This window comes from Aquarana catesbeiana, linkage group LG09, assembly GCF_042186555.1.
Source record: "Aquarana catesbeiana isolate 2022-GZ linkage group LG09, ASM4218655v1, whole genome shotgun sequence".
Classification (NCBI taxonomy): domain Eukaryota; kingdom Metazoa; phylum Chordata; class Amphibia; order Anura; family Ranidae; genus Aquarana; species Aquarana catesbeiana.
In genome coordinates, this window is record NC_133332.1 from 78129702 (window position 1) to 78141362 (window position 11661).

Here is an 11661-nt window from a genome sequence, read left to right on the forward strand (position 1 = left end):
CTCAAGGAATCAGAGAATAAGGGTTGATACATCTCAAATGCATATGCTATAGTTTGTAGACTATGGAGTGATTTACAAAAACTGGAGAGTGGAAAATCTCCTGCAGCTCTGCATAGAAACTAGCTTCTGTTTTTTTTTTTTTTTTTTGTCAAAGCTTAATTGAACAAGCTGAAGTTAGAAACTGCACCAGATTTTCTACTCTCCAGTTTTAGAAAGTCAATCTCACTGTGCTCTACATTTATTAGGGAAGCTTATTTATTTGCAAAGTTTAATGGCAGTAACTAAGGACAACTGTTTTTTCTTTTAATTTTTTTCCTTTATGTAGTAAACAATAAAAAAACCCAATAAAAATTAAATACCAGCAAAAGAAAGCACTATTTGTCTAAAAAAAGATATAAAATTCACTGGCTACACTGTTGCATGACCGATTCATATTAAACAAAATATCACAGTGCTGAAAACGGAAAAATGGCCTGTACAGGAATGGGGATTAACATGCCAGTCTTCAAGGGGTTGAAAAAAATGTGTTTTTTTTTTTTTTTTTTTTTCAAATATTGCGAACTTTGTCCACTATAGCCATTTAGATTTTCATTTTTAACTTTCTAGAAAATAAAAAAAATGTTTTGGCAAGTTCTTAACAAATATTCCAGTCTTTATTAATATACCTTAAATGTTTTGTGCTACTGCAGATCACATCTTTACTTTGGGAGTTATTTGTCTCCTTTGAGGACATTTTCTCTTGACATCCAAAAGATAATAAAATCAGATCACAAGGGCATTTCAGTGCAGCTCCTGACACCAATCTAACAGGTAGCCATTGCTTTATCACATTGCAAGGTCAAAATATTTCCAGAATCATATCCTGCTGAAAAATTGTATATTCTATGCTATTTTGTTGCAGCATTTACCAGGAGCTGTATGGTGCCTCACAATAATAGAATATACAGGTGTGTTTTCTTCATTTGTGTGTTGATGATTATAGTGTAATTTTCTCTGTATTAACTATTTGGTCCAATGAGATTTATACCGTAACGTGTAGAAAAAAAATCAAATACTGAGCAACCAAAAAGTAAAAATGCTGTTTTTAAATTGCTAAAAAAAGAGAAAAAATAGCAATATCCTGAAGTAAGGATGTTGTTTTACAAATTATTTTCAACATTCTCACAGAGAAGCCACAAGTAAACAAAATGAAATATTCATTCTGATTTTTTTGAGAGTGCTGAATCTTCATATTACAAAAACTTGTATAGGTGAAGCCTATACAATTGTCAAAACATAAACCAACATAAAAAATATAACTGCAGCACTGAGTAATCAATCCCCAGCACCCAGACATAGTGCTAGTGAGGGACACAAATGGCAGACTTTTATGATAAAAAATATTTTTTTTCCACAATTTTTGGCTAAGCAGCTAAATGTGCCGAACTCAGAGTTTCCTCTTTTTGAAATCTTTCTAGCAGCAGGGTGTAGACGGTAAAGGTGTTTTACAGAAACAAATTGTTGTCAGTGCCTTCTAGAAGGATCCTCGGTTAGAGGCCAAACATTGGCTCTATGCAATTTTTTTTTATTTTTGCCTTAACATAAGCTATAGCTAAAAATGACAATTAGAATTTTTTTTCTACAAAAAAAGCACACAAACTCCTCCAAATGTCCCCCTGAATTCTAAGAAAACTCTTGGGTTCTTTTTAAACAAAGAAGTCTATAATGACAGCTATCAACAATTACTTTTATCTGTTATAAGTGTCAGTGCTAAATATTCACTGCTCTCAGCTGGAAGGAGTTTTATTATTATTTATTGTTTATTTTTTTTGTGCATTGGCACATCTTCCCCATGGCAGTGCCAGTTTTTTCTTGATTTTCAATAAACTTGTGGCAAGGAATTGAGTATTAAAAACCATGCTATGCCTCTTAAAAATATTTTGGGTGTTTGCTTTCCAAAATGAGGTTATTTTGGGGGTGTTTCTACTGTCCTGGTGCTACAGGGCCTCCAAAAAGTGATAACTAGTCTGGAAATTAGACACATAATTAATGCCCCTTGCAGTCCTTAAGGTGCTCTTTTGATTTTTGGCCCTTCTATATGCAGCTAGACTCAAAAAAAGTCTTACACTTATAGTGTCTCTTTTCTCGAGAGGAGTATGATACTGTTGTATTCTCATGATGTGTGTTAGAAATATTAATGCCCAGCAAGTGTCCTTGGCCGCAAGTCTGACTTTGTTCAATGTCTAAATAGTTAAGTGTCCCCACTCAGAACAATAGTCCAGCTGATCTTATTCATACTGGTCCAGGTAAAGAATGCATATGAGCCCAGTCCTTCCCTGCCCAAAGTCCCTGCTATAATAAAGCAGTGACTCTACAAGCTAAACCCAAATTCTGACTATAACCAACTATGACAAACAAATTCTGATCTATACTAGCCTTTGGAATTTCTGTTTGTGTAGAAAAGAATAACGTTTTAGCTCATGTGTTTGTTATTAGTGGACGTTACATGTTTTCACAGCTATTTACATTACCTTTTAAGGTATCTGCATTCCCCCTGATGGAAGAGAAGAATCTTACTTGGCAGAACTATTTTATCATAGGAGGAATTACTGACTTGCCACAGCTGCAAGCTCCTATCTTCTTCCTAGTTCTTTTCATTTATGTAATTGTCCTTAGTGCAAACTCAACCATTTTGCTACTAATATGCAAAGATCAAAAACTGCACACACCAATGTATTACTTCCTATCTCATTTATCTTTCATAGACATGTGTTACAGTACAGTAACCATGCATAAGGCACTGGATGTATATGTTTCCAAGAATAAACAGATTTCATTTTCAGCTTGTCTTACTCAAATGTATTTCTATGTTACTTTCCTCTGCTGTGAATTTTTGATTCTAACTGCCATGAGTTATGATCGTTATGTTGCTATTTGTTTCCCTCTACGGTATGTTATGATCATGAACAAAAAGCTGTGTGCACTTTTGACAATACTATGTTGGATTGTGGCATTTCTGGAAGTTCTTCCTTCTGTTTTTATAATTTACCACATCTATTGCTTTAAGTCTAATTATATCAACCTCTTCTTCTGTGATCTAATGAGTATTATGAAGCTTTTCTGCCACGGTGCCTCTCTTATGGAACATTTGATATATGCAGAGTCAGCATTTGTTGGGTTCCTGCCCTTCTCCTTTATTATTACATCCTATAGCTACATAATCCGAGCCATTTTTAAAATTAGTTCTAGTAGAGGCAGATGGAAAGCTTTCTACACATGTTCCTCTCATATCACTGTTGTAGCTCTGCTCATTGTGCCAACACTTTGTTTGTATGTGAGACCCACTTCGGCATTTGCATTGGATTCTGATAAGATATTCTTACTGTTTTATACATCACTAACTCCCCTGGTAAATCCGCTGATCTACAGTTTGAAAAACAAAGATGTAAAAATGGCCTTCTGGCGACTGGTGGAAAAGAAAAAGGAAATACTTGTGTGATCTCTCAACTTTTTTTACTATACAACTATATTTTGAAACCACTTAAAGATGTACTACACCCAACACCCTAAATGTGGTGGCTGCATTTTCACCCGATAATACACTTCCTGTCTTAGGGTATCTCCACTCTGGATTGAGCAGCAAACCTTTGGACAGCAGCTTTGTCAGTCTCAGGAGAGGGTGGTGTTAGATGCATTTGCAGATTTAGATGGACTAACATATTAACTAGTTAAGGACCGGAAGGATTTGCCCCCTTAATGACAAGGCCATTTTTTGCGATACCGCACTGCGTCGCTTTAACTGACATTGCGTGGACATGTGACGCTGTATCCAAATAAAATTGATGTCCTTTTTTTTCCCCACAAATAGAGTTTTCTTTTGGTGGTATTTGATCACCTATGCGGTTTTTATTTTTTGTGCTATAAACAAAGAGTGACAATTTTGAAAAAAAAAACAATTATTTTTGCTTTTTGCTATAATACATATCCAAACAAAAAATATAAAAAAAAAAACATTTATTCATCAGTTTAGGTCGATATATATATTCTTCTACATATTTTTGGTAAAAAAAAAAGCAATAGGTGTATATTGATTGGTTTGCACAAAAGTTATTGCATCTACAAAAAAATGGATAGATTTAGGGACTTTTATTATATTTTTTATTGCTTTTACTAGTAATGGTGGCGATCTGCGATTTTTAGCGGGAGTGCGACATTGCTGCGGACAAATCTGACCCCAAATGACACTTTTTGGGGACCAGTGACATTATTACATTGATCAGTGCTATAAAAATGCACTGATCAATGTAAAAATGACACTGGCAGGTAAGGGGTTAACACTAGGGGCAATCAAGGGGTTAATTGTGTTCCCTGGGTGTGTTCTAACTGTGGTAACAGATTGGTTGCCTGGGACATGACAGAGATCACTGTTCCCGATCACTGGGAACAGAAGATCTGTTATGTCTCCTGTCAGAACAGGGATCCGCTTGTTTACACTGGCAGATCCCCGTTCTGCCTCTGTAATAGGCGTTTGCGGGTCGCCGGCAGACATCAAGTCCACCCGACCTGCGGGCACTCTCCCACAGTGAGCAGCGGAACAGATAGCGCGATGCCTGCTATGGCGATTTGCGCAGGAGAGCCGTCCTGCAGCCGTATAATGACGGCGGCTGGTCAGCAAGTTGTTAACCGTTTGCCGGCCAGCCTCCGCAGTTGTACTGCGGCAACATGGCTTGGCTGAGCGGATCGCCGTCATGTTACGTCGCTTCTTTTTGTGGCCACTAGGAGCGCGTGCGCACGCTGCTCGCCCCCAGGGCTGATGCGAGTGCCCGGCGGTCCCTGTCGTGACACGGCGAGAACCGGGATCTCTGTGTGTTAACACAGAGATCCCGGTTCTCTGAGGGGAGAAGAGACAGATCATGTGTTGGTATGAACACCGATCTATCTCTTCCCCTAGCAAGTCCCATCCCCCCTTCAGTTAGAACACGTAGCAGGGAACAATTGACCCCTTGTTTGCCCCCTAGTGTTAACTCCTTTACTGCCAGTGACATTTTTACAGTAATCAATGCATTTTTATAGCACTGATCGCTGTATAAATGCCAATGGTCCCAAAAATGTGTCAAAATTGTCCGATGTGTTTGCATTGTGTCGCAGTCACGATAAAAATTGCAGGTCACCACCATTACTAGTAAAAAAAAAAAATAATAATAAAAATGCTATAAATCTATCCCCTATTTTGTAGACGCTATAACTTTTGCTCAAACCAAACAATATACGCTTATTGTGATTTTTATTACCAAAAATATGTTGAATACATATCAGCCTAAACTGAGACAAAAATTTGCTTTAAAAAAAAAAAGGGGGGATTTTTATTATAGCAAAATGTATAAAATATTGTGTTTTTTTTCAAAATTATCGCTCTTTTTTTTGTTTATACCGCAAAAAATAAAAACCGCAGAGATGATAAAATACCACCAAAAGAAATCTCTATTTGTAGGAAAAAAAGGACGTCAATTTTGTTTGGGTACAATGTCGCACGTCCGCGCAATTGTCAGTTAAAGTGTCGCAGTGCCAAATCGCAAAAAATGGCCTGGTCATTCAGCAGCCAAATCTTCCGGGGCTGAAGTGGTTAAAGTCAAACTAACACTTTTTAAGCAGTTACAGCTACAGTTTTTTTTCTTCTGTTGAATGTTTTACATAAATGAATAAAAGCTGACCATCAAAATCACCCCTGTCAATGTTAAATTGTTTGTCTCAATCCACTACTTTTGCTGCAGAGCTTAATCTGTTAAAAACTAATAGACTTACTGACCAGGCGAACAAATGGAACTAAAAAGATAAAGCCCAAAAAAAGAAAACTGATGCGGGCACCACATCTAAGAATTGGAAAGCTGCAATATATTACATTTTTGTTTTTGGGTTTAACACCGCTTTAAGCTCTAACAACCTCTACTTGCTTCCCCATACTATGTACTGTATATCCCCTTGTACATATGTCAGAACACTGGGCTAAGTAACACTCCTATCCTCTTCTGAGTGGTACCACCTGGTTCTTCACATGCATACTTTTTCTTCATGTGCAGTAAAAGAAAAACCGTCTACTTGCAAGCCTACTGAGAAATACCATTTCCTTTAGGGCACAGGCGTGCGCAGCCTATTGCATTAGGGTGTGCACCCCAATGCTCAAACAGACAAAAGTATTGGGACACCTGCCTTTACAAACACAGGAACTTTAATGGCATCCCAGTCTTAGTCCATAGGGTTCAATATTGCATTGGCCCACCCTTTGCAGCTATAACAGCTTCAACTCTTCTGGGAAGGCTGTCCACAAGGTTTAGGAGTGTGTCTATGGGAATGTTTGACCATTCTTCCAGAAGAGCATTTGTGAGGTCAGGAACTGATGTTAGATGAGAAGGCCTGGCTTGTCGTCATCCCAAAGGTGTTCTGTCAGGTTGAGGCCAGGACTCTGGGCAGGACAGTCAAGTTCCTCCACCCCAAACTCACTAATCCAGGTCTTTATGGACCTTGCTTTGTACACTGGTCCAAATCATTTGGTGGAGGGGAGATTATGGTGTGGGGAGAGGGGGGATTATGGTGCGGGGTTAATTTTCAGGGGTTGGGCTTGGCCCCTTAGTTCCAGTGAAGGGAACTCTTAAGGCGTCAGTATACCAAGACATTTTGGACAATTTCATGCTCCCAACTTTGTGGGAACAGTTTGGGGATGGCCCCTTCCTGTTCCAACATGACTGCACACCAGTGCACAAAGCAAGGTCCATAAAGACAAGGGTGGTGGAAAATTACATTCAAGAGAAAAAAATTCACATTATATTAGTAACTAAAACATCTAAAATTAAGTGTAACAATCTAAAAAATAAAAATTCCAAAGTGCTCTAATGGTGGGAACCTCCCAACTAAAAGGTTGTTTCACTTGGGATTAATATGTATGGTAAATATCTATAGGAGGGGTTTCCACCATCCCTGCTAAGCTTATTTTTATACAGTATGTCTTATTTTCAGCTTGATGTGTATTATGGGAAGTTGCGTATCACAGAGATCGGTATTGCGATAATATTGAAGTTTATTGAGATTTCCATACATTAGAGGATTCCACCATTATTGTTAAGTTATTGATGAGTAAGTTAGCGCTGCACTTTTTTTTTTGTGGTGTGGGAACACATAATAGTGCTTAGTGGCAGGCCTTTCAATTACACTTTTTTTATGTTACCTCCAGTAGTTTATTGTAAATAGTAGTGTGGTGATTACCTTTTATACTAAAATCGGCACATGGCATTATTAAACAACAGATTTCAGCTGTGCCCCCCCAGGCCAGCACCCCCTTGGACAATGTGCCTGGCGGCTGGGTTCATCACCCCGATCCCTGCACTCAGTGCACTGATGGGCACTGATTAACAGCATTGATTGGCAGCACTGATAAGCGGCACTGATTGGCACTGACAGGTGGTACTCATTTGCACTGGTGTGGAACTGACTGGCACTGACAGGTGACACTGATTGGAAGCACTGATTGGCACTGACAGGCGGCATTGCCACTGACAGGCAGCAGTGGCACTGATTGGCACTGACAGGTAACACTGATTGGATCACAATCACAATTTTTTTTTTAAATATTGCCACCAATGTCCCTAATCACTGCACCGGTTGCAGTGTCCCTGATCACTGACACACCAATTACAGTGTCCTTGATCACCACCACACCAGTTACAATGTCCCTGATCACCACCCTAGCAGTCACTGTATCACCATAAGGACTTGCTCACATGTGCAATGCTCTCTGAAGAGCCATCCATATCTGGATCGCTATTTAGAGAGCATTTGACAGCCAGAGAAGAGGCATTGTATCACCTCCGCACCATCTGATTTAGTCCCTTGAACCCCACACAGGCAACCCATTCACTTGAATGGGTCATGATCAGCGGGCGTACAGGGGGTATAATTCCTTCCACAGCATAGCATTGCAGCCACGGCAGGTGTACCCTGCTTTGGGCGGAGATTTAAACACAACTGTCATGAATGGCTTTTATTCATTAAAGCCTGCTTACTATTATGATCTCTGTGATTGGTCACAGTAATCACATAGTACAGGGCCATTCACAACAGCCCTGTACCATGTGATAGCTGTAGCAAATCACAGCGATCACAATAGTAAGCAAGCTGTCATGAATGAAGGCCATTTTTGACAGTGAAAATGATTGCCGTTACAGTGATCATCACTGTAACAAGCAATCACAATTTTTTTTAAATGTTGTCACCAATGTCCCTAATCACTGCACCGATCGCAGTGTCCCTGATCACTGACACACCAGTTACAGTGTCCTTGATCACCACCACACCAGTTACAATGTCCCTGATCACCACCCTAGCAGTCACTGTATCACCATAAGGACTTTCTCACATGTGCAATGCTCTCTGAAGAGCCATCCATATCTGGATCGCTATTTAGAGAGCATTTGACAGCCAGAGAAGAGGCATTGTATCACCTCCGCACCATCTGATTTAGTCCCTTGAACCCCACACAAGCAACCCATTCACTTGAATGGGTCATGATCAGCAGGCGTACAGGGGGTATAATTCCTTCCACAGCATAGCATTGCAGCCACGGCAGGTGTACCCTGCTTTGGGCAGAGATTTAGTGGTTATGTCATTATGCCCGCGAGGATGTTTGATGCTGTATACATCTTATGCCTTATTACTACTCTTATATGTGAGTAGATACCTGTCTTTTAATAAACTGGGTCTTAAACACCGCACAATGAGAGTTCCCCTTTTTGCATGTGGCAACCTGGATTCATCAATTTTGCGAGTATACTGTCTCTACTGGTGTATGATGGCGCTTGAGGAGTACTTAGTGGAGATATGTGTGGCTATCTGGGACGCTGGTTGATCCCAGACTGGAGCTAAGCGGTGTCCCTTCTATCCATCCATTTGAGGGTCCTCTTCAATAAGCACTGTCAGAACTTCTTTTTATAGAAGTCTTATGCCGCGTACACACGGTCGGACTTTTCGTCTACAAAAGTCCGACAGCCTGTCCGACAGACTTCCGGCGGACTTTCGGCGGACTTGCAGCAGACTTTCTAACGAACGGACTTGCCTACACACGACCACACAAAAGTCCGATGGATTCGTACGTGATGACGTACACCGGACTAAAATAAGGAAGTTCATAGCCAGTAGCCAATAGCTGCCCTAGCATGGGTTTTTGTCCGTCGGACTAGCACACAGACGAGCGGATTTCGGGGTCCGTCGTAGTTACGACGTAAAGATTTGAAGCATGTTTCAAATCTAAAGTCCGTCGGATTTGAGGCTGAAAAAGTCTGCTGAAAGTCCGGAGAAGCCCACACACGATCGGATTAAAAGCCAGCTTTAGTCCGTCGGCGTCCGTTGGACTTTTGTAGACGAAAAGTCCGACCGTGTGTACGCGGCATTAGATACTCGAAAGAGGCTTTGCTATCTCTTTTGGTGGTGCACATTTTGGTGATCATTGGAAGCACAGGGGGGGGGCGCAGTGACGATCCCGGACCTCTAGCAGTTGATCTGGCGCCACTGCAGCAACACGGGTGGCTCACAATGAACCAAGCAGGAGATTCCCTGCAGTCAGGCCACTCCACACCATCCACCAGAGCCCTGCCAAATCAAAACCTAGGAAGGACTCAGCTGCAGACAAAGAGGATGAACCATTGATGGAGGTGAGCAACACCCAGTCCAAAACACTCTGTTACCACACGACCTGACCCTATTGTAACATTTCCCACATCAGGACAGCCTGTTTCTGATACCACTTTAAAGGAGATGTTAATATCTCTCTGCACGTCAGTACAATCTGATATTTTATCCTCCCTGAACCAATGCCAGTTGAACACAAAATGTGCAAGGTCACTACCTCATTTAATTCCCTAGTCGATTCGCATGCATCTCATCAAAATTACCTGATGTTCCTTAAGGCCAAGGGGGCTGACCTTGAGGATAAGTCACGCCGCAATTTAAAAATCAGAGGCATACCTGAAACTGTTCAGGCCGCTCAATTACCCCATTTTGTAAGGGAACAATTTAAAGCAGTGGTCCCTAATCTTACACCAGAGGACCTTACCATAAACAGAATTCCCCACATCCCAAAACCATCCTTCCTCTCACCGGAAGTACCTCGTGATGTCCTAATGCAGATTCATTTTTTCCAAGTGAAAGAAAAAATCTTAGAAGCTTTCCGCCGCAACGACCAGCTGCCAGTGCAGGCCAATAATATCCAGGTCCTACCAGATTTTTCCCAATACACTCTGAAACTCCGTCGTAAGCTGAACTCTATCACTAAGGTCATCTACAAATGGAAATATCCAGCAAAGCTGAGTGTGACCTATCAAGGGAAATCACATATAATTACCTCCCTAGATGAGGGCCTTAATCTTCTCAAACAATGGGGAATCATACCTGAGATACAAACTACGTCCACTAGCTCCTCATGCCAGGCACCTAAACACGTTCATCCTGACTGGCAAGTAGTGTCCAAGAAGCCCTCAACGCCTTTACAAAACACCTAGAGCCGACATCTTTACGTCCTTTTTTTTTTTGTGCACCGGTCCTGGAGGTACTGCAATACCAGGTCGATGTGTGCAGTGAGTGGACAGAGCAAGATCTTCTTCCATCTCCCTGTTCTAAAAATCCATTTAATATATGGTCCCCAGATAGGGGACATATCAGATATTTAACTGATAAGAATAGATACTACAGATACTACACTTGATCTTAGCCAAAAGGCAGAGAAGCGATCATCTCTATGTCCTTGTCCAGTTCTAGAGAGGAACCCTGAAGTTAGATGAAGTACCTTCCACCATACCCTATACGCCTCAAACGTTTGCATTGGATACTGCACACGTGGTTCTATATGGATCTTTTTTTTTACTTGTTTTTTGGTTTGGGTGGTTCACATTTCTCATTTTCTTTTGTCAACCTATGTTTATGCTGCAAGAGTTTCTCCCAGTTGTCCTGCCTACTTGACTTCAGGAGCTCCTTGGGGTGCTGAACCCACTGGAGCTACACTCCTAATTTTGTTTTGTCTCCTTACACCATCCTGGCTGTATGACCTAGACCACACTCCATTCATCCTCAGAAATAATCTTCCATATATGGAACAATCTCTACAATCAACACCTCCTGATGCCCTCATCCTATCATCCACAGTTGTCCACACTCTTCAAAACTTCTAATTTTGAATCCCCAACATCGCTCTCCACATCAGCTGGACACATCTAAATGGGACTTAAAGCGGAGTTCAGCTGATTTTTTTTTTTTAAAGTCAGTAGCTACAAATACTGCAGCTGCTGACTTTTAAAACATGGACACTTACCTGTCCAGGGCGCCCGCGATGTTGGCACCCGAAGCCGATCTGTACCTCGGCTCTCGGGTGCTGCCGCCGCCACCTTCGGTAAGGGAATCAGGAAGTGAAGCCTTGCAGCTTCACTTCCTGGTTCCCTACTGCGCATGTGCGACTCGCACTGCGCGTTCCCACTGGTCCCTGCTGTCTCCTGGGACCCGTGTGTCTCCCAGAAGACAGCGGGGGGGCGGGAAGTGGAGTAGATACCCGCGGGTGGTGCAGGTATCTATACCCTGAAGTGGAGCAAAATACCTATATTAGACAGGTATCTTCTCCCCCCTCCCCCCTGAAAGGTGCCAAATATG

The 11661-nt window shown here is 41.4% G+C and overlaps 1 protein-coding gene and 1 pseudogene across 1 annotated transcript; one reads left to right on the forward strand and one right to left on the reverse strand.

Moving 5' to 3' along the window:
* Positions 1-2485: 2485 nt before the first annotated feature.
* Positions 2486-3478, forward strand: LOC141108937 (olfactory receptor 8G17-like). Its single transcript, XM_073600899.1, has one exon. The coding sequence runs from the start codon at positions 2486-2488 to the stop codon at positions 3476-3478; it is 993 nt and encodes a 330-aa protein (XP_073457000.1).
* A 7070-nt stretch (positions 3479-10548) lies between these two features.
* Positions 10549-10752, reverse strand: LOC141109191 (U2 spliceosomal RNA; annotated as a pseudogene).
* Positions 10753-11661: the final 909 nt, after the last annotated feature.